The sequence below is a fragment of the Pelobates fuscus genome, chromosome 2, assembly GCF_036172605.1.
Source record: "Pelobates fuscus isolate aPelFus1 chromosome 2, aPelFus1.pri, whole genome shotgun sequence".
NCBI lineage: Eukaryota > Metazoa > Chordata > Amphibia > Anura > Pelobatidae > Pelobates > Pelobates fuscus.
The window spans coordinates 392,915,803-392,940,422 of record NC_086318.1 but is presented as its reverse complement, the minus strand read 5'-3'; the positions used below and the strand labels follow the sequence as shown (position 1 = coordinate 392,940,422).

At 36.7% G+C, this 24,620-nt stretch overlaps 1 protein-coding gene across 2 annotated transcripts in view; it reads left to right on the top strand.

The window, feature by feature from the left end:
* The window catches only part of KCNK2 (potassium two pore domain channel subfamily K member 2), a 200,527-nt gene that overhangs the window by 121,453 nt on the left and 54,454 nt on the right, over positions 1 to 24,620 (top strand). For both annotated transcript variants that reach the window (XM_063443837.1, XM_063443838.1), the window contains exon 4: positions 22,690 to 22,850. In XM_063443837.1, the coding sequence (XP_063299907.1) occupies positions 22,690 to 22,850 (161 nt within the window). The remainder of the gene's footprint in view (positions 1 to 22,689; positions 22,851 to 24,620) is intronic.

Here is a 24,620-nt window from a genome sequence, read left to right as displayed (position 1 = left end):
CCTGATCGTTTATTAAATATGCTATTTTTGACTGGGCATTCACACACCAGACTTTAGATGCCAGAAGAGTTGAGGCCCTATTTCCTTTTAGATAAAATGTTTTCTTCAGGTGTCTCACCATGAGGGTTGTACGTTCTAAATTAATTCTGTAAATTTTTGCTTTGATTTCTCCTATCATTTTTGATAGGGAAACCGATGGACCGAATTTATTTGCCTGTGTCAAATTGTACAGTTCTTTCTCCAAGTTCTTAGATTGTAATTATTGATCCTCTTCAAGTGAGACGCCCTAGAAATAAAATGACCTCGTAACACAGCCTTATGGGCATTCCAAGCCACCTTGCCAGGAACCTCAGATGGTACATTATCCAAGAAATAATCACTCAAAACCCTCTTTGTCAATGACCTATTTTCTGAATCATTTATCAAATAATCACCTAGTCTCCAAGTTCTATTTGGGGCTGAAGATATAGTTCCGTCTATGTGCATGATAGGAGCATGGTTGGACCAATTAATATCCAAGATATCAGATTTCAAGATGCACGGGATTGAAGCACTCTGAACCATAAACCTGTCCAACCTAGAATACATGTTTTATAAACAGAATAATACGTAAAATCTCTTTCCCCTTCATGCATAAGCCTCCAAGGATCATACAATCCACATTCAACCATATATTTAGAACATTTATCCGCCAGTCTATCACTATCTCTCCTATGGGATTGATCAGGGTCTTCCCTAACATTATCCAGTTCTCCATCCATGACAAAATTTGTATCGCCACAAATTACCAAAATACCTCTTAAATTTTCAGTCACCAGATCCATAATTTTCCTAAAAAAACCTACCTGACCGGTGTTTGGAAAATACATACTCATAATTGTGTACTCAACATTATTGTCCGTTAATACTTTGCCCGTAAAACATGCCACGTTCCTGTTGAAAAAGATTGATGTACCTCTAGATTTAGATTTGTAAACAGTATGAAATTGGGCTGGGAATGTTTTGACGTAAGCTTGTATTCTATACCATCTTTAAAGTGTGTTTACTGAACACATATGACATCAGACTTGCATGACTTAGCTTCTTTAAAAAGTAATCTTCTCTTATTGGCGGTGTTTAGGCCTCTTACATTAAATGACAAAAAATTTAAAACCATATTTTATATTATTTTATATTATGAACCTAAAATATTAAAGAGAAAAACTCATAGCAATGCAAGATACTACCGCGCTCCAAAAATGTTATAAGCAAGTCCTGCAATACTGCTAAAAAATAATTATGCTTCTTACATATGTGTGCAGAACAATTGTGTGTCCAAGCTTGTCTTAATGGCAAAGAACAAACGAAACCGATTTTGTCAAATATTATACAAATTATTACATTAAATTTTGTTAGCAAAAAACATTTGCAAAAAAAAGGGCCACGAGGGAGAAACAAAAGGAAACTGTTGTGACCAAAGTACAATCATAAACCAATATATAAATAAAATACAGGTATTTCCCGACTTTACAAACTAATTGGTTCCGAAGCATAGTTCATAAAGTGAGAGCTCATAAAGTGAGAACTAATTTCCCATAGACACAATGTAATAAACATGGGTTCCGTTCATGACATACAAATTTTACCATTGAAATGTATTAAGTACAAATGCAAAATGTTGTAGGGATTTTAAAGGCATACATACCATATTAAAAACCTTCATCAAATTATCATCAATCCTCATACAATTTAATGAAGAGACAGGCTGCACTTGTTGAATGGGGAACCTCTCTTAAACCCTCCTTTATCACTTTTCAGTTACTCCTTTTATTTTTACAGCTCTCAAACTCTCCTCCTTCTCCTCTCACTTTCAAACTTGCATCACTTTTTTTTAGCACTTTCCTGTTACTCCTTTTATTTTTACAGCTCTCAAACTTTCTTCCTTCTCCCCCTTTTTCAGGCTTTTCAGCCCTCCTCCTGCTCCTTACTATTGCTGCCTTCCAAAATATGTCACAATGGCAAACACACACATACACACAGAGAGCAATGTCAGACACACACAGACAAATCAAGTCAAATCTATACTCAGTAGCACACCATGCAATATTATTACAGGATCTGTAATGTATGCCCATGAAAGCACAAAAAGAATACAGTGCAATCTAAATCTGTTTTTTAGACTTCCCTTTATCTTCAGGAACTGTGTTCCTGATCCTCATCTCTCTTCTTTTCAACTCCTGACCACAAATTTTTCTTTTTCTCTTCTTGTTTGTGCTCCACAGCACTCTCCTCGGTCCTGATCTGTGGACCACAGTGACACAAAATGGCGGCGCATCTAGAAAAAAGTTCATAAAGGCGGGAGTTCATAAAGCGGGAGTTCATAAAGTGAGAAATGTCTGTAATCAATTTTAAGTAAAAAAGACTTGCATAGTCAAATAAAGTTCTGGGTTCAACAGTCACGGTCCACTTCCAATAGACATAGTCATCTGTACCCAGAAATTACCGTATATATTCGAGTATAAGTCAAGTTTTTCAGCACATTTTTTGTGCTGAAAAACCCCCACTCGACTTATACTCGAGTCAATTTCTGTATAATGGCAACTTACATTGCCATAATACAGACAAGGACCGCCGGGCTCATTACAAGCCCGGCGGTCCTGTTGGGGGCTGGCAGAGAGCTGTAACTTACCTTTCCTGCAGCTCCTGTCAGCTCCCTTCTCTCTCCTCCGGTCAGCTCCCCTGTCAGCTCCCTCTGCAAATCTTGCGAGAGCCGCGGGATCAGAGCGTTGCCACGGGTTACCGTGGCAATGCTCTGCGCTGCACTCACACCGCAAGACTTGCAGTGGAGCTGACAGGGGAGCTGACCAGAGGAGAGAGAAGGGAGCTGACAGGAGCTGCAGGAAAGGTAAGTAACAGCTCTCTGCCAGCCCCCCTCCTACACAGCCCACCCACTGGACCACCAGGCAATGAGAGCCCCCCTCCCTGGCCAGCTAACAAGCAGGGAGGGGGGATGAAAAGAAATAAATACAAATTTAAATAATAATAAAATATTAATAATATTAAAAAAAAAATAATAATAAAATAAAAATAAAATATTAATATAACAAAACAAATAAAATATTAAAATAATAATAATAATTAAAACATAATAAAAATGCCCCCCCCCCCCAAGGCTCTGCATCACATACACAAACACCCTCTGCATCACACACACACACTGCATTCATACACACACACACACTGCATTCATACACACACACACACTGCACTCATACACACACTGCACTCATACACACTGCATTCATACACACACACACACTGCATTCATACACACACACACTGCATTCATTATATACACACACTGTAAATAAAGGAGTAGATGGTGAGAGACCACCTGATGTCTGTTTAGGGAATTAAGGACCTCCATTGCTTCCTCAGGCGATGTAATAATAAAATTCTGGCCATCCATGCAGAAAATAATTTTTACCGGAAATCCCCACCTATATCTGATCCCTCTGCGACGTAGCTCTTACGTAAAAGGCTGGAACTCCTTACGCTTTTTAATGGTGTAGGCTGAAAAATCTTGAAAGACCTTTAAGTCGTTAGAGTCCCCTGGAAGGCCAGATGTACGTACTGCACCCAGGAGTTCTTCTTTAATATGTTAATAGTGAAGCCTCACTATAACATCCCTGGGTGCCGCTGCTGGTGCAGTACTTGGCTTGGGCAGCCTATGAATACGGTCCACTAACAGTTCAGAATCTGTGGCAGCTGGCTTAACTGCCCTCACCATGTTTTGGAAGTAATTTGCTAGTTCCATATTATCAATATTATCGGGGATGCCCCTAATCCTTAGATTGTTATGTCTGCTCTTATATTCGGCGTCTGCTGATTTCTGCACTTGTTGATTCAACTGCTCTTGTAGTGCTTTCACTGTGTCCTCCAATTGCAAATGATCTTGTTCCTGATAATGCAATCGGTTGTCTACTTCTTCCGTACATTGGTTAATGTCATCCATGATGCCATAAATTGCTTCAAAATCCTGTTTAAAATAATTTTTCAAGTCCACTCTTACGTTTTTCATTTGCTCAATGAGCAAGCCAGCTGATGGTGGCAAAGCTTCAGCCATTTCAAGTGGCATAGTGGGGTTTTATCCTGCAACATTAATTGTAGTGGTGGCCATCTTGGTAGTGGCAGTGGCCATCTTAGATGTGGCACTATCAGTGACAAGTTTTGTTTCAGTAGCCATCTTGCTTGTGGCAGCATGTCTAATCCTTTGAGACTGTGGTGCTTCTTTTATTGATATATTAATTTCCTCCTGATTATAAGTTTAAATTTTATCAGGGCTGTCTTCTGCCCTTTCCACACCACTTATAGCTTGTGGTGTTTCTTTAAATTGTGAGGGAGTGTGGGCCGAGACCTCCACCGCCTGAGACGACCGCCCTAAGGCAGGAGGACCTGAGCCTCTCCCCATCCCCTCCCGTGCCGTCCGATCGCTCTTATAAGTGATTATATTCTGGTACTTGTCCGCTTGCGGCCAAACTTGCACATTGCGCCGCTTGTGGTTGAGTGATCTGCTCACTCCGTTCGCACTGAGCACTCAGAGCGTGTGGGACTGCCTGTATCACTCGCGGCTGACATGGCCGCGATCCCGTCGCTTAAGTAAATTCGCAGGCGAGTCGCTGCCGCGCTCCCATATGTGCGAGTAAGTGTGGAGGATCGGGAGGGAGGGATTTTCCCACTTCCCCCAACAGAAATTTTACCTGCAAAATAAGCCGGGGGCCTGTTTTAAAGGTGGATGAGTGTTTCTGCAGGTCCTTACCCAGCCCTGCAGCTTTGTGTTTCTGCATCACAGACATGTTTTTCTCCACTTTTTTTGTTTATTCTTGTTGGCAAGTTGATCATTAAACTTCAGCACAAATCAAATTCTGTTCATTGAAGTCATAAATTATTATTTCAGAGCATTAATGCCCCCTTGGCCCAGGAGCCTCTGTAAAAGGTGGCCATCTAAGATGGTAGCCAAAACACGCCCCCTTTTGTTTATTTTTCTCAATGTCATATCTCACAGCTTGCACACTGTTTATCCAGAAGATTTTAGCAAACTCTTATATCTTTCCATATTTGGTATTTAATTCATAGTTATAATTATAAATACACTTTCAAGCTGTTAACACATCCTCCGTTAATAAGGGATTCACTTCACGGCTTGAGATAAGCCAGTTATACCTGTCTGTCCAAAATTAGAGCCTGAAGTGGACTTAAGCATATTTTAACTATATATGCAGATTTTTTTCCCAATAATTGTTCTTTGCACATCTCAAATGGCAGCTAATACACATTTATAAAAAAAACATTTTGAAACAAGAAAAAAATAAAATGTATAGGACATTTTTAAGTTGGAAGTCCATTGTCTGAAAAGTTGTTTATGTCTCATAATCTTATTTTAAGTCATCTAAGTAACCAAAAACCGATCATGATTCGTAGAATTAACAGCAAAAACAGCAGTAGTAAAACAAAAAAACAATAAATAAATATTGACAATTTCTGTGAACTATTGGCTTAATGGCTTTAGCATCATAGTTGGTCTGACAAAATTACTTTTGTGTGACTGTAGCTTTAAGTCTAGGACTTCGTAAACCACATCTGTTAAAAGATAAAGTTGACATGAACAACTTCTAAAGGGATTTCGTTCGAGTGTTCTTTCTTCTCACAAGGGGAGTCAGAACAGCTGTATACCAGGAGAATATTAATACACCAAATCATTTTTAATCAGTTGTTTTTGGAGTTACTTTTGACAATACAGACAGTATGAATACTTACAGCTGTGAAATATTTTCCACTAAGGAAAAAAAACCACTGATTAACATGTATTAAAACTGGAAATATTTCCTCGGAGGCTTTTAACAGAACTCTGAAACTCCTGGAATGAACTGCAACTTCAACCCTATCAATGTCAATCACACACATTGCATGGACTTCTTCTATAAAATGGATGATAACATAGGCTGGCTGAGTATTAAAGGAACTGTGGGATACATGCTGGTGTTTTGGAATTTGGAATTTACTTATTAGTAAATATAGTCAAAAAGAGACTTCATACATTTAAAGGAAACAAGATGATTGATGGTAACTAATTCATGATTGTACAGATAAAGTAAGGAGTGACCAACAGAAAGTGAAAAAAGTAGGATCATTAAAAAAATCATTAAAAAAATCTAACTATATTTATATATTTAAAACATATATAAAATGTTTTTTTGCCTTGTATTAATTACTTCTTATCACTTGATCTGTGAATCAAATAGAGTGAAAATGCACCTATCAGTGTACTGCAACGTAAAATATTACAGTGATTGGCCTACTTTCGTGCCATTTTGATTCGTCCACATTTTTTTTTGTTGAATTATTTCTATGGATTGAAGTTGTTCAATCTGAAACACTTTATGAACTAATTGTTTTTTCTGTTTGTTTTTTGACAAATCAATTCTGACAAACTAAATTCTATTGTTGTGTTTCTAAAAGTACATTTGCATTTTGTCCTAATTTAATTTGCTGAGTGGTTATAATTTGGTTTCCTTATTTCTATTTTTTAATTATTGCATAGTTACATAGTTACATTGACTGAAAAGAGACGTGTCCATCAAGCTCAGCCTTTCTCAAAACTGTTTTTTACTGTTGATCCAAAAGAAGGCAAAAAACCCAGTTTGAAGCACTTCCAATCTTGCAACAAATTAGGAAAAAAAATATTCTTGAATGGCAGTCAGAATTATCCGTAGATCAACAAGCTATTACCCTACAAATTAAAGGGACACTATCGTCACCAAAACAACTTTAGTTTAATGAAGCAGTTTTGGTGTATAGATCATGTCCCTGCAGTCTCACTGCTCAATTCTCTGCTATTTATGAGTTAAATACTTTGTTTATGCAGCCCTAATTACACCTCCCTGCATGTGTTTGCACAACCTTCCTTAACACTTCCTGTAAAGAGTCATCTAATGTTTATCCGTCCTTTATTTCAAGTTCTGTTAAATTTAGATTTTCTTATCCCCTGTTATGTTAATAGCTTGCTAGACCCTGCAAGAGCCTCCTGCATGTGATTAAAGTTCAATTTACAGAGAAAGAGATACAATTGTTTAAGGTAAATCACAGCCAGGGGAGGTGTGACAAGGGCAGCATAAACGGCAGTGAATTGAGCAGTGAAACCTGAGAGGCATGATCTATACACTATTAAACTGCTTCATTAAGCTAAAGTTGTTTAGGTGACTATATTGTTCCCTTAAGAATTATATCCCTGAATATTATATTTGCACAAGTATGCATTCAGTTGCTGTTTAAACCTCTGTACAGACTCTGATAAAACCACTTTTTTAGGTAGAGAATTCCATAAGAATTATTGATTTTTCAATATCAGTCGCCTTGTTGTTATTGAGGTTTTCTTAGTAGAAACATTAAGTTGTCTTAATTTATGTCTTTGAAAGAATTAAAATGTATTTATGGTGAAAAATAAATTAGTTCAAATTTCATTATTTTGCGCTGAAAGTAATTCAACCAAAATAAATATCCTTTATATAGTTCTGAAGTTAGTGATATCTTTAACAAACTATTTTAAATTTTGTAGACTCTTTGTGATTTTTTTCCCCTCTATAAATTGTATCGCATGCCACGTTCAAAAGCAAAAGTAATAAAATGCGGAATGTGAGTTTTATGGTGATTCATCTTCAACGGAGAAGATTGCATTTTACACAATAAATCATTATTCATATGATAATTAATCCAAACTGATAAAATACATTTTCTTTCTAGTTGTGCCAAACAAACTTAAAGAGAATGAATAATGTTCATGACTTGGTGAAGTTTACATGGAAGAGACAAACTAGCAGAAATAAGGAGGGAAATGCTAAATTCATTGTCTTGCTGTAATAATTGAATTCTTCATGTTACATATGGGTTCTGTCTACACACCTCAGACTTGGGATTACCGTAGTAAATATAGTAGATCAACAAACATCTACTCTGGAAACCAAGAGTGGTTGGTTGGTTGGTTCTTTGTTAGTTATATCATAAATATTCTGTCTCCCCTGACCCTTGCTATACATGGGACCCAGTGAACACACACATACCCTATTCACATACCCATTATGTAGTGTTGATATAAACCCATCTCACTCGTTCTTGCTTCTGGTGGAGTAAAGCCCAAGTCATGATCATACTGTAGGAGTTCAGTGGTCCCATTCCACAATAAGCTGTGAAACCATTTATGAATGGTTAGCCAGTTACCTGGCTCTGTTTGGGGCCTTTGCTGCTTCTCGTCTGAGTTGATATGCTAAAACGAAAGTTCATACTTGGTTTGACATAATACATAGGGATGTGGAAAGAGCGCAAGTGACTTTTTTTCTTTGGTTTTTACTATACGTATTTTGGCTGATGTGTACTATGGTCGTTGCTGCCGCCCAGGAGTAATGGGAGTTTGAGCGCAGGACTAGTTTCTTTGTATTTGAATTCACTTTTGTATCACACAGCTAGGTTGCAATGCTGCTGCCCATCCCATGTGTTCCCTATTAAGGGTTTAACCCCTTAAAGACACAACTTCTGGAATAAAAGGGAATCATGATGGAATATTTCCGTCATGTGTCCTTAAGGGGTTAATAAGCATGTAGGGATGTACATAAAAAATACCCCTTTCTGTCTCATTAGAGATATTTTTGCCAGAAGCTCAAGAAAGCAGGGCAAATGGTTAGAGTAGGACCCACCTAAGAGGTCTGCCTTGATGTGGCAGGTGGGCATACCCTCTCATGGCCATTGGAGGTATTAAAAACCTCCCTTTGTTTAAAAATATATAGGGATGTGGAAAGAGCACAGGTAACTTTTTTCTTTGGTTTTTACTATATGTGTTTTGGGTGAGTTGTACTATGGTCGTTGCTGTAATGGGAGTTTGAGCGCAGGACTAGTTTCTTTGTAATAGTTTGACATATTACCTGGAGTCTGCAGGGTACAACTCCCTATCTCCATTACTAACAACAGAGAGTCAGAAGCTCCCAAGCAGGAGGTTTTATTGGGTCTACTGAGTTTATATTTGCATTGCAATGCTAGCTCATTGGCTGAAAAGGGAAAGCTAATAACTCTCAGCCAATGAGATAAGCCCTACATTGCCAGGCTTAGCCCAGACATAAAGTTTCCAACTCTCTGTCTGAAGTAGTGGGGGAGCATGGAGTTGTCTGGCAGACCTGAGGTTTGAAGGCAAACAATTTTAAAATGGTTTGACTACCTAAAATGGGGGTGGGATGTAGTGCTTATGGTGATTGGAGTGTTCCTTTAGATTATTATTTTCCTCTGGCAGTATAATCATGCAAATTACTGCTAAACTGTAGGAAATCTATTATCTTATCACTGAGGTAGCAAAAAAATGCACATGGAAGGCAGCAAAACATATCTTTGCATAAGGCGGCAAAAATTCTTGATTCATGGCCTGGAGGGGCAAGAAATCTCAGTTTGGAGAATGTGATATATTCAGAGGTATTTACTAAATAAAGAATTCAAATTATAGTCCATAGCAGTTGAGATTGACACTTTCATAAACACAGTTAGCTACATGCTAGATTTTTTCGTCCTGGAATGTGCAATTTAATATCCAATTCCTGGTTTACTGGAAACCTCTGTTGAAGTGTAAAGGTGTCTAACATATGGCACCATGCCATTAGGTAGCACAAAATAACGAGATGTAGATTTCGATCATACTGTGATATACACATAATTACATCTCCTCAATGAAATCTGTTTTGCCATGGAATTCCACATTACTAACAAAGTAACATGCAAATGTGGACTTGTGTCTGTCTTCCTCTGATGTTTGTCAAATTGTGAGTATATCTCCTATATTTCTTTATCTTCCAGATTTTCTTTAATATACAGATTCCAATTAGGGGGTGGACCAGTTATAAAAGACAAGCCTTTTGTGACTTGAGTATTGCTAACGTTTAATAATGTCTAAGGTTTTAAAACATTTAGGTCTTGATTGATCACGATCTGTTAGATGAAGCTTTCAAATGATTATCTACAGAAGTTTTTCTTAAAGTCTACGAGAATTTTTGTAGATTCTGAAAACAGATTGTGATCATTTGAAATGCTTATCCAAAAATATTTAAATGAGGCCTAAGTTACATACACCAACAAATATGGCAATTAATAAATTCACACGAGAAGAAAAATCCCCTGTTAGGATTTGTTGACATGGCAATATAGAAAAGAGGGAATATATACATTTATACAAATAATTACAAAACGATATATGGTCCTTTAAATGTAAGTGTAACTTAATAGTACTAGTGTCATGTTGTTTATTATACTGCCTCTAGTGCAGGCAGTAAAACCTATGGTCCCCATATATTGCTGAACTACTACTACAATTCTCTGGCTATCTATTGCATTTCAAGAATTCTGGGAGTTGTATTCAACCTGGGGAAGAGTTTGTGATATCTGCTCTATTTGGCCAAAATGCTACTGCTTTCCTTGTGTTGGCATAATTAAAGCTCTACTACAACTACATAGTTGTACGCTTTCCTGTATTGACAATGGTGTCAGTTTTTCGTTAAGTGTTACAATTGCAGCAAGGTTTTGGGAATAAATTGGTTGGCTATTTACTGAAGACCTTTAAAGCTGTTTTTTGAGAATAGGCCTATTATTCTATGAAACCGTTTCTATTAAGATATCCAGTTGGGGTTGTGCGTGATTGCTCTTTTCAGAATATCGTTGATGCACTGAAAGTTGGCCTATTGTAAGGTTTTGGTATATGAAATAGTCTAGCAGCTTTCTCCTGGGCTAGTTTGCATATTTTTGTATCTTCCGTAGAGCTTAACATTGAAAAACACTTGTATGAATTCTACACATGTCATCATATCGGCTGGGAGCCCAAGAGTACATTATTTGTATGCCGCTAGATACATTTATAGAATCTTTTGCAAGAAAAGATAGAGGACAAATTTACATCTTAAACTATCAAGTGACAGTACAAGCAAAGAGAACCATCTGCTGTCAGTCTTATTTTACAAAGAATGTACCGTAGTCTGTACTAGTACAAAAGTGAATATGTATGCATCATATGCATTATGTCCATTAGTATTCAAATCAGTCATCGAACCTTCTACAAAGTCATGTTTATTTTGAACTTGGTGTGAATATGCTCAGATTCATAATGTGAATGATTGCAGCAAGTGCTCTATACAAGATATAATATGTCATAATACAGAAGTTAACAATCACCTTTTTTTGAAATTTTCAATAACAAACATACAGAAAAAGGAAAAAGAAGAATCCTTCAACAGACTCTTGCCAGATCTTACAAACGTGCCTAGGTCCTGAATTCTTCCCGAAGGCCCCAAACTTTATAAAAGAAAGATATAGTATGAGCAATAGCAAGCAATAGTCAATTGTTTTGCAAAACCCTTTTGTTAAAGAAATCTAAATTAATTGTTTGGCCCTAAAGTAAAGCAGGAAGCCAAATCATTATACTCAAAACGTTTACAATTTCCATAAATAATGCAATTTATCTTCATTTTAGAAAAGGGTACAGGATAAAGGATCTGGGGGAAAGCAATATTCATTAAAAAGTGATATATGATAGATAACTTAAAAATTAAACTTAAGGGATAAGCAATTCGATATCCTAAGAAAAATAAAGGGACATTTTGTGCAGAGCAGGGTACATTGGAGCATGGGCAGCCAAGTACCCCATGGGGTAAGATGAGGGGCATATTGGGCATCGACATAATAAGAGCAGATGAGGTGCACAAAAGGTTGGTTAATAGCCTACAGTTTTCCCGAAGGGCATCAGAATAGCATCTCCTCTGCTACAATATCTGCTCCACTTGTCTTTAAGTTGCCTGTTTCTAACATCCATTAGTCTTTCTCTGCCATAGGTGTTTAGTATCCTCAAATGGGGGAATGCTGCATCCCCTACCATAATGGTACCATCGCTACATCATAGAGATAAAGTGTCTATGGTGTCTGTAGCATTAAATGTAATAGAACACAAATTAAACATTTCGTTTTTTCAGTTTTATACATATAAGCAAAATTTCATGATCATTATGTTAAATGCAGTGAACCATTGATGGTCTAATGTCCGCAGATTACATAACATTCAGGCCTGTAGGTTTGATATACAAATATATACCCATTGTACAGCGCTATGGAATTTGCTGGCGCTATATAAATAATAAAATAGTAATATAAAAAAAAACCTATGAATAAGTAAGAAGTTTTATTTATATTTTTGCTCCTATGGAAGGGAATAATAATAATGTGTATACGTCAGCAGTTTTTTCACTAAAGACTGAACAGTAGTAAACTGGAATCTAAATTAAATTAAATAAGTTGTGATTAAAGTAGAGTTGGAACATTTGATCAACTCAGCCATTTTTGACTGAATTTTGTAATTCAGTTTTAAATAAACTACAATTCTGTGTCCAGTAAATAAAGTCTTTGGAATACAAACTATACAGGATATATTAATTACATGATAAATGCAATTTTTACAAAATGGCTGGAGTGCCTTTTGTTGTTCCTTTCCTGTGCTTTGGTAGAGATACCGATTATGATAAGCTTTTAGGTACAGACCAGTGGCATCATGGAATAGTTCATGATGTTTTCTGATACCTCAGCTTGCATTACTTTGTCAAGGCACATAGTTCGTTCCTTTGTACTTTTGTACAATGCATCATGAATAATTGTAAGATTTTTGCTAATTAATGTTTTTCTTCCATGGTAGCTGAAGTGTTAGAAATGTAACTCTCTTTCACAAGTCCAGATGTTCTAGAATGCACCTTCCACTGCGTTTAGTTAGCCACTGGCTAATAGACATGCAGACTGACACACTGATAAACACACGGACCAACAGTAATTAAATGATTACTTAATGTCATAAATTAAATAAATTGTTATTAGTGAGAATAGGTAATGATAAAATGTTTCACTGTGCTTTTTAACTTTGGGACTATATTAATGGGCTCTCATAAATTTAGTGACCTTTCATCGTTTTCAATGAGTGACTGTTAAACATGTTTTTATTTCCTGTCTGCAAAGTTACTGCTTTCATGTGAATATTCATTCACATTCAGTGAAGCATCCTACGAATCAAAGTAAATGACAATTCTACTCCGTGATTGAAATATAATTTTATAGGAACTGCCTGCACTATAGTTTTAAGCTTACTATGTCCCTTCAGGCCCAGAGCAGTACCTAGTAGGGGTAAGCAACCTTCGGCATTCCAGATGTTGTGGACTCCACTGATGATTTGCCAGCATTGTGGCTGTAAGAACATTAAAGAAGATGTAGTCCACAACATCTGGAATGCCAAGGTTGTCTCCCCTGAGTCCTAGGGTATATGGGAGCCAGGATGGATTTGTCTGTGTGCATACCACTCTCATCTTGTAATTTTGCATTTAAAGGAGCAGACGAATAGCCTTTAATTAGGATTTTTAGTAGTGATTTGTATTTTTAGTCAGTGTGTGAACATAGTTGAATTGTGTGTATAAATGCAGTCACATATATGTGTCAAAATATACTTGATTCTGTATGTAGTTTTTTTTCCCCTCTTCACATTCCCCTTGGTATGGTGTAGCCTTGGATAGCAATATATTGTACGCTTTAGTTTTGAGGATGTAAGAACTACCGGGGAAGAATTTATTACATAGATACGCATTTGAAAATATTTTTTTAATGGAACAGAATTGAGCAGTGAGACTATAGGGGTATGATCTATACACCCAAACTGCTTCATTAAGTTAAAGTGGTTTAGGTGGTTTAGGTGCTTAGACTATCCCTTTAAGTACAATAATGGTCATAAAGCTTTCCCTACAAACATCCATGCAAATATTCTTTCTTTCTGTCTGTCTGTCTAATCTATCTACTTACGTCTAACAGCTCAATAGAGTATACAAATATGGGGACCCTTATTAGATGGATGATATAAATTGTGTATTTTCAATCTGGTATTATCTCTCTTCTCGAACTCCCTGGCCTTGATTATTCTGGTGCATGATTATTCATTGTATAATACACAGTGTGAACAACTATATCCACTTGCTTGTTAGTCTACATGTAGCTAAAGTGTTTAATCATTTACCCGCACCCGAGCTATTACAAGTCTAATTAACATCCTCACTGCCTGATTTGAGACTTTATGAATCCGTTCTGTTCATGAGAAACTTTATCTCATAGAATCTTAGAAAAAAATATTTTTTTTTGCAAAAGCCAAATTTACAAAAGCTTCACGTGGTGTTGCATCACAGATGCAATAGAAAATTCTTAGGTGAATCGGTATTGGCCTCTTTAAATAACTATTCTTATTTTTGATTAGAGAATACATAGCATTGTATTTATTAAATAAATAAAATATTTTTAAATGCTGCCAAGCTCTGAAAGGTAGCGCTAAATGATTAGCATTATGATAATCAAGACTCGCTATGGTATGTTTAAAGCCATGGACAATTAGAGTTACATTTAGTGAGTCAGGCCACTAGTCCTACTCTAATGGTGCTTCCTTAAATGAGTAGGGTGCCTATTCTATTAAACTGATACATTTCTAAGTTGCAATGAGACAATGTTGTATCTTAATTGCATGTCCTGATGTTGCAGCACAGACACTAGATATTTCATTTTTTGTGACTTTTAGCTCCATGGGTGATTGCTGATGGATTTCTGGCATCATTTCAACGATACAACAATTCTACAATCATTTCAACAATTCTATTATGACAATGTGTGCTTCCTGTTCACAGCACAAACATGCAAAGGTCCCGTCAACACCACTAACCATACAGGCTTATTGATTGAACAGAACTGATTAAAAAAAAATATATGTAAATTTGGATGGCAAAATATAGACTAAATTAGCCACGCTGTGACTTTAGCCGATTTGGAGAATTGTTCCAGATTAGGTATTTAAACCTCCATCCGACCTTCAATTTGCTGTAATTCAGTCTTTAGCTCATAACCCTAATAGTGACTTAGCCTAGTATACGGAATGTCGAAAACTCCTGTTATTAATTTGCATGGATATTATGATCTATCCTGTGAATTCTTTCTTTTTTCCTTTGGAACTTCGTGCAAATTGCTAGCGAGCAAATTATTGTAAATGTTTTAGTTATTGCCATCTCCTTGGTGCTTGGTTTATTAAAATGGGAAGAACATAACCTTTTAAAGTAATATCGTTAGAATCCTCTGATGTATAATGGAACCAGAAAATAAATTCTGGCTATTGTTGGTGCATCTAAAGTTATTAAGATTTTAAAACCCTACAATATTTCACCAAAACAAAGAAACTCGTATTTCCAATGTTATGTTAAAGGAACACTATAGTCACCTAAATTACTTTAGCGAAATAAAGCAGTTTTAGTGTATAGATCATTCCCCTGCAATTTCACTGCTCAATTCACTGTCATTTAGGAGTTAAATCACTTTGTTTCTGTTTATGCAGCCCTAGCCACACCTCCCCTGGCTATGATTGACAGAGCCTGCATGAAAAAAAAAAATGGTTTCACTTTCAAATAGATGTAATTTACCTTAAATAATTGTATCTCAATCTCTAAATTGAACTTTAATCACATACAGGAGGCTCTTGCAGGGTCTAGCAAGCTATTAACATAGCAGGGGATAAGAAAATCTTGATTAAACAGAACTTGCATTAAAGAAAGCCTAAATAGGGCTCTATTTACAGGAAGTGTTTATGGAAGGCTGTGCAAGTCACATGCAGGGAGGTGTGACTAGGGTTCATAAACAAAGGAATTTAACTCCTAAATGGCAGAGGATTGAGCAGTGAGGCTGCAGGGGCATGTTCTATACACCAAAACTGCTTCATTAAGCTAAAGTTGTTCAGGTGACTATAGTGTCCCTTTAAAAACCTTTGGAAGGTTATTGATAAAACATTGGATTTTAAAAATATAATCTATTTTAAGGTTTTTAGGTTTCATGGACACTTTTTCTCTTTTTTTATTGTCTTTTAAGCATTGGGGTTGATGCTATATTGACTATATTATGGTCCAAATTTTAAAAAAGGATGAAAAATGTGCTAGAACTACAAATACTATAGCAATGAGGAATGGCCTCCGCTGCAGCTATTGAAGTCTGTATCTCTCATTCAGTAGGCTTAGTATCATGGGAACACAGAGCAAGTTGCCCTAAGCTACCGATATAAACAAACAGTGTTGTTTTTTGTTTTTTTTTAAGGTGGATTTATTGAAGTCCTGAGAACTGCCGCTATTTGGCCTTATTGTTTACGGGGCAGTCTGTAAATATAAGTTTAATGTGGTATGTCATTTTTAAATAAGAGGACATCTAATAAAGATAATGACAAATGTGACACTTGAAATATTGAAACCAAAGTAAATTGTAATGCAGTGGATTTTATATTTGTGTGTTTATTCATGGTAGATACATAGTAAATTGTAGGACTCATGGCTCATTCAAGATATCATATCTACCTTTTATAACATATAACTACAGAATGTAGTGTGTACCTGTGATAGCAAGCTTGTAACTCTTCTCTTTTGTTCTTGCCCTTGTACATTTTATTTGTTTAAATTATTAAAGGCAGTCAGTTGTCTGTTTTTAATATTATGTGTTTTACATTGTTTTTACCATAGGGGTAGAGCATCTAAAAGATACAATATTTCATTTTTTGAGCTAGAGCATAATGCATTAAATGTAGTTGGAGGTCATCAACAGAATATTTTTTACCTTGACCCTTGCCGGTAAATACATAAGTGTTCCTGAGCTGTAGACGGTCTAACTACATGATTTAAAGTAGACATCAACATGGATCTCTTCCTGCTACATGCTCTCAATACTAATATATTTTGACTTTTATATTTGTTTTAGAGTGTTAGAGATAAGAGTGTGACAGCTCTCCTTTGTTTTTTTTTTGTTCTTGTAGGTGATAATGGCTTCAGACAGGACACATCACTGATGATTCCATTCCTTTCCACGCAATCTCCCAAGGTGAAGTTTATTGAAGCACAGTGTACCAAGGGGGGCATCATTGAGCTGAAAATTAGGGTGTTGAAGTCAGACCTGTACTTCAGCTGTGGAGATCCTCCATTCTGTGTCTTTGTAAGGTACATAGAGTGGATGTAGTGTGGATACTTTACAATTTTGAAACAAGTCAGAGTACCATATCGTTGGTCTTAGCCACCTTGTCTTCTCTAATTTATACATATTAGGACATGCTAAAGAGAAAGTTGTATAAGTTCTACCTGATATACAGAGTTTGTATGGAGGAAGGCAGGCAATAATTAAAATTCAATGTAATATATTTAAGGTTCCAGATTCTTGGCATGTTGGTTAGTGTTTGGATGACTGTGTCTGCTGTTTTGTATTTGTGTCGTTGTGGATATGTTGAGTTTGTGTTCAAGATTTAACAGTCAGCCTGGTCATGTTCCACTTCATCACTTAAGGGACAGTTTGGTTTGCAGGTGTTGTTAGATTGAGCATTTTGTTTTGCATTTTTATTTAGTTTTTTTCTTGTTCTTGGTGTCTGTGTCCTTGTACAAGTCCTACTATTTTGCTCCATGTATAGGTACACATTTATACATTTTTGGTTAAGGGTGATGGTAAAAAAATGACCTGGAGATTCATTTAGCTATAAACTGCAATTCTTCAGATTTTGCGACAATTGGGTGATTGTTTCTTTTTCCTTCTTTTAGTTATTTTTTTTCTCACTTGATGTGTGAACCAAATGGCAGGGAAATCAGTGCACTGCAAAATATATACATAATATTAATACTATGAATATAATTTGCAGCACATTGATTGAGTCATTTTTGGTCCCTTCTGGTTCTTCTGATTTGTTTTCCCAAATATTTTCTGGTGGACGATATTCTTACAAGCCGAGCCCCACCATGTGCATGAAATTTTCTCCTTAACCCCTTAAGGACCACACTTCTGGAATAAAAGGGAATTATGACATGTCAGACATGTCATGTGTCCTTAAGGGGTTAAATTTATTTTTATTTTTTTGGGCAAAGTGGTTCAGCTAAGATGAGTTCTTCCACTGTGCACTAGTCTAGTAACAATGGTACACAGAGTAGGTACGGGGGGATATATTGGACAGGGAAGCAGTGGTTATGGATATAATTAGGTTTTTATAGAGTGTATACATTTGTCTAAGGTCTTCGAGTAAAGATACAGCACAGAAAAATGGGAGTGACGAGACATAGGCTTGTGTCAAGATCGAAAAAAACAGCAGGTTTGAACAGATTTTTTGGGGGAAAATATTGCTGCATGATAACCGTTGTTGATCCTATTTACTATCTACCAAACAATCAAAATATGTCCAACAACACATTTACAAATGATCCTTGTGATCATCCTCAATATATTCAAGTAATCCTCTAGGTAAACAATTCCAAAGGCATTCCCTCGCCCCTTGTAAAATATGTAGTTAGATTTTGATGTTGTGTGTGGGACAGTAATAATGGTTACGAATTTAACAACTTTGAACCTTGTTGGGGATAGATTTACATAGATGGAACATGGCAAAAGAGAAGTTCTGATCTCTTTTTCCCAATACCGTTCCTACAATGAAAACCCACCCATAGCTCCTGTCAGTAACATGACATGGAAATTATTATTTCAAAAATAAGTCTTTGTTATGAGCAGATTGTTGTTGCATGAGAAATTCATGTGGGTTCTAACATTGTGTGGCTTATGTTTGTACACTAAATGTTTGCATGTTTATTTTGTGTGTGCTTTCTTTATTCAAAGTGTCACTATGTAATATTTTGCCTTTAAAGGTACATGTAAATGCGTAGGATGAAAATTGGGGCAAGATATGCTTTTTATTGATCTTTTATGAATCAGTATTTTTTTTATAATTCTTTATTTTAGTGCATGGCAAAGAATATATGCAAATAATGACATGACATTAACAGATAATGCTAAAAGGTAGTTTGCAAGTACAGAGCAGGTCATGTTGAGAGATTTGCACCATTTTTTTTTTTTGCTGTTGTGGTATAAGTAACATGCAAGAAACCCTGACCTGAGCCAGACATTGCACAAAAATGGTAATTTTAAACTTTTTTTTTGCCTGTTAGGTAGGGTACCCATTTTGATAATATACTATGCCATAGTATGCGGAACCAGGTATAAGTGCCGCTTAAACTGAGGTCATCGTTAAGGTGTTACGTGGCAATCTAAGGAGAGCTACAAGAGTACCTGTGTCCAGGTTAGCGATGACCTGTGCTTATATTGAGGCCTGCAATTTAGCTGGGTAGGAATGAACGAGAACTGAGGTTATCATACCTGAATCAGAACATACAAAAGTAGCTACTATTAATCGATTGTAAGCAGTTTGGTAGCTGTTGAAGGGGGTTGTGTAGCTTGATGTGGGCTTGGGTATATGGGTGGGATTGTCAGTAGGTGCCTTATTATTCTGATCAGCCTTGCTTGTCGGGCCTGGGTTATAGATAAAAGTGGTGTTGCAGCAAAAGAAGCTTGGGCTGACTCTACCTGTTAGTGCCCCTAACCAGGGTGGCAGCAGGGGGGGACTGCTATGTCCGGGGCTAGTGTCTGGCGGAATTCAGTTAAGAGATTTTTAATATCTTGCTTGGCCAGAGCTGATTTTTCTGGAAAGCCTGCAGCTGATTGCTCTTGTGGCAGGGTGTGAGCTTGGGGGCAGTCAGGTGTGTGGGTCTAAGAGTCTGCATGGGCCTCCTGGTTCTCTGGGGTCGCCATTTAGGGCAGGGCCTGGCATTGCAATAGAGCTCCAATGTCTTGGGATTCACTTAGTGTACCTGGCGGAGCTTTCTGTGAGCATCTCCCCATGGTTGAGGGCTTATCAGCAGTTAGGTTGTTTTCTGTGATCCAGTCCGAATCGCACTGGAAGGGGATGTGCCCCAGTCGTTCTTCCAGGCGTGTAGGTAGATGGTAGGCTGCAGGCTTTTTCCGTTGCTGGCTCTGTCCAGAATTAGAAAAGAACAGCATGTGCCGACACCGGGAGTCACCGGAGTGTAGATGCTTGTGTGGATTTCATTGTATGGGTTGTGTATCTTAAGATAATCGGCAAATTGTACAGAGCGCTGTCAGAGCTGCAGAAAATAGTGTCTGCTTCAGTCCGCAGTTAAGCCCCCCACCTCATGAATCAGTATTTTTAAAGGACACTCCATGAACCATAACCAGAACAGAGAATTATTATAGGAGGCTATGGTTGTAGTTACTCCATTATTCATCAAACTGTCTTCAAGTAGTAAGATAAAAAGTAGGTATTCCTGGAACCAAAAGGCCACCAAATTCAAGAATATTATCAGGAAGTTTTGTTTCATTTATCTGACACAAGAAGTTGGAGTTAATTTGAGTATGCCCAATCACCATGAATCCAATTGGTACAATTAAACGGAGGCACAGAAAATCTTAATAACCTGTACAAAATGAATTAAAATTAAAGCTGTCCGAGTGACTGCTACTAAAGATGTTACTAGGCAGCAATGTAAACACTGCCTTTTCTCTAAAAAAAGGCAGCATTTACAGTGCTCAGCCTGCAGGGACAGGCTATATTCACCAGAACCACTACATTAAGCTGTAGTGGTTCTGTTGACTATAATGTCCCTTAAAATATAATTACAGGCCATCCAGAATGGAAGAAAGAGCAAAATGAAAATGAATAAAACAAACCTGTGTTTCGTGCAAATAATTACACCTATTCATAGGTATAGGTGTCTCAAGACTAGCCTACTTTCTGCCCAAGCTGCTCATCTATAGGCAAAGCATAAGCATTGTAAATTTTTACTTTATTTTATGATTGCAACATAGTTTTATTTGTTATATGCATGATTTCACTAAATATTGTTGGTGCATACTGCCTTGGGAATAGGCTTGAAAAAACTCACTCTTGAGTCGGAACATTGCTATATGGTGGCTGTAATAAAGGCACGATTGCAACTTTAAGAAGACTTCAATATTTATTTCATAGAGGTCTGTGGGTGATCGGGGTGGTGATCTCTTGAAGTTGGATAGTTATTATTTCTCTGCACATATTTGAAAACATCTTCAATCCTACTATCCTAGACTTTGGAGAAACGTATTGCTCCACTGTCTGAGGTGTGCTTGGGAGAGGAACTTAACACCACTTGAAAATCCCAGAAAGTAACAGTTTGTCTACTCTTGACCAACTTCCACTTCTTTTAAATATGTTTAAGTCTACATACTCAATACATCAGTCACAACAATAATTTCCAGGAGCTGATTCAGTGGTAGCATATCACTGACCATGTCCTGCTACAAATTCTTCTTATATTTAGAGTAGGGGAGAGCATTCTTAATAGTAATATATGTATTTTGTCTCCAGAGCATTGTTTTCCTATAACGTAGCCTTCACACACCTCACAACATAGAAACACATGATCTATAGATGCATGTTTTTTACTTCTCCCGAATTGCGATTCATCCGAATTTGGGTGATCGGCAACTTGTCTAAAATTCTGAACTCTAAAATGGCATATGGATGACCCACCCAAAAAAATATCTATATTGTTTAGTTATTTTTTTATATATGTAATATATAAATATGCAAAACTTGTTTTTTTACCTCTTTTGGTTACTTCTTCTCACTTGATCTGTGATCCAAATGGTATGAAATACGCTTAACAAAGTACTGCAAAATATATACATAATTATACTTTGCAGTAGTAAACTGACTGGTAAATTTTTGGGCCCTTTTGCTTAATCCCAATCTTTTTTCCCAAAACAATCACACAGACGACATGTTTTTTTTGGGGGGGGACTAGCCACATTTTGTTCCTGTACCCTGTACACATGTCTAGTAATGTATTAGAATGTTGGCAAGATACTATCATGATGTATACCACCATAAAGGGTAATACGTGGGGAGTGAAGGGTAATATGTGGGGAGTGAAGGGTAATACGTGGGGAGTGAGTTAGTCTTGGCAGTTTTTGGTAAACATCAACAGAGAAGTCAGTGGATGCTGGGAGCAGTTTCTGTTTTTTCCAGGTTCAGTATTGTGAATAAAGCTAGGTCAGTAAGAAAAATGAGTTTGTGTCTGGAGGCAGCTATTAATACACCTGCCATTAGTTTTTACTTAGGTACATTTATTGGTTTAGCTTGTGCCCGAGGACTAGTAAAGCTGATTGGGAGATAAAAGTTGCAGAAATGAGTCAACAAGATTTAGTATTTTCTAAATGATATCATCTCTGGGAATTACTGGAACTAATTCATAGAGACAATGAATGACTCTTACTGTAAAAGTGGTTTCTATGATTCAATATACTACGCGTAATATATTGCATGTTATATACATTACACTTATCGTACTATATTGCATGTTATATACATTACACTTATTATGTTCTGAATTCAAAATGATCTTATCTCTCCATGGCAGTTTCTTTTTAGGAAACCAATAAAGCATTGAAACTTTTCAGTTTCTTCTTGTCTACAAGCTTTGTTTTTAAAGGTTAATCTGTTTTTATAGTCTGGTTCCTTTCAGATAGAATATTAATTTACTTAAAATAACATTTATGCATGATGTCTCAATCTACAGTAAAATAAATTGAGGTTTACATATGGTCTGCACTTCTCGAAAAAAGTAAAAACAGCCGACTGTTTGCAATTCTGTAACTAATGTAAATATAAATCATTATGTGCATACAGTTGAAGGTGCTAATTATGCTAACCAAATATTTGATTTTTATGATTTTTCTATTTAGGCTTCGGAAACATTTCACCACGAACAAAGGGTGGGAAAATATTTTGCATTATCTATGCGTTGTTAGGAATACCTTTATTTGGATTCTTATTGGCTGGCGTTGGAGATCAACTAGGGACAATATTTGGGAAAGGAATTGCCCGTGTAGAGGATATGTTTGTTGTAAGTATTTCTGTATTTTGTGTATTCATTTTTAATGTTTTCATTGATAATAATGCAAAAAGTTAAATGATCAGTTATATGATATATAAATGGAGGCAACATTTTATTTTATATGCATCATATAAAATACAGGCCACTTATCTAACTTGAAAACTACCGTATTAGAAATTATAGTACTCTGTATGATTAAGAAGAATTGTACCATGCATGGTATTTTTGCAGTCAGTTATGTTATCTAACTTATTTGATAATAGTAAATGTATTAACTAATGCGAAAATCTGAAATTGTATCTTGTCTAAAACCTATAAATATGTAAACTGGTTACAAAATAGGTTATATCTAGTCAACCCCTCAGTGGGACTGCAATGGGCGCACATTTGCTCAGACTCAATGCTCATGGCTTTGCATCACTCCCTGCACACCCCTTGATGCCCCATTGGTAGAGAGCAGATAGAGTTCTGCTGGAACAGACTTTCATTCTGCTGATCCCTTTTGTATCTTTCTACAGTATAGCAGCCACTGGTAAAGCACCCCTGGTATCTCAGTGACTGCTAGAGCTAAACCACATAAAGAAATATGAAAACTTAAGGAATTTATTGCACAACTTCTTCTCTTTACTAGCCCATAAGCATTGGATTGTAGATAACCTTTCCGTCCTGTTTAGTCTATTTGTTAAGAACTATTCAATAGTATGTAATCTCCTCCTGAAAAAAATAAATCTAACAGGGGGCACTGAAATGGGATTAGCTGTAGACGTATCTTTTAACGTATCTATGTAACAATAATTGTTATGTAAGATCATTTGTATGCTGTAGATTGAGCCACTTATTTATCATATAAACAATAGTCTTGCATTTTGAAATAACAGTCTAAACAGTAGGTTTAAAACAAATGCAAAGCCTTACAGATGCAAACATTTTCTAGAATATTAAATCACATGCGATATAGCAGTGAATGTGTTCAGGCCAGGTTGTATTTAGTGTGGAAATTGCACAGTAGACAATGTCAGATATCTCAGGGTGTATTGTTAAGTGGTATTCCTTACTATCTACGGATACTAAAGGTTACAAATGCAAAAAATATATATATTTTTCAATATAATAAAACACATATGATCTAGTAGGGAATGTGTGCGGGTCGGGTTACAGGGGTGTGACATTTTTAAAACAAACCAATTTGCCTGCTCTTATGAGATTAATCAACTTACTTGGAAAATCCTACCTCATGGGACTCTCTGCAGGTCAAGGTTAAATGGGGTTAAATAGGGTTAAATAGGGCCCTGAAATGAGACACCTGTGGCAGGGAGGGGTGCAAACCAGGGAGTTGGTCTGGACTTCCAAATACATATAAATATATATATAGCTGCCATCAGAAATGTTGTGGCCCCTTACACAGCTCAAGGCCTGGGCCCCCATGGCCTGCCCCGATGTCTGCCCACAAGGTTCACCTATGAGTCCACCCACAGAGCCCACCCATGAGTATGTGTATGTGTGTATGTGAGGGGGTATAGGGGGTGCAATGTGTGTCTGTGTAAGGGAGTAAGTGTGTGCATATAGTGGATGCAGTGTGTATGTATAGTAGATGGACTGTGTTTGTGTAAGGGATAAAAAGCAGTGTGTATTTATTTGTAATGAATGCATTGTGTGTGTGTGTGTGTGTGTGTGTGTGTGTATGTGTAAGGGATTAATTGTGTTTCTGTGTGTGACTGTGTGTGTGTGATAAAAGTAGTGTGTGTTTCTGTGTGCGTAAGTGATGCAGTGTGCGTAAGA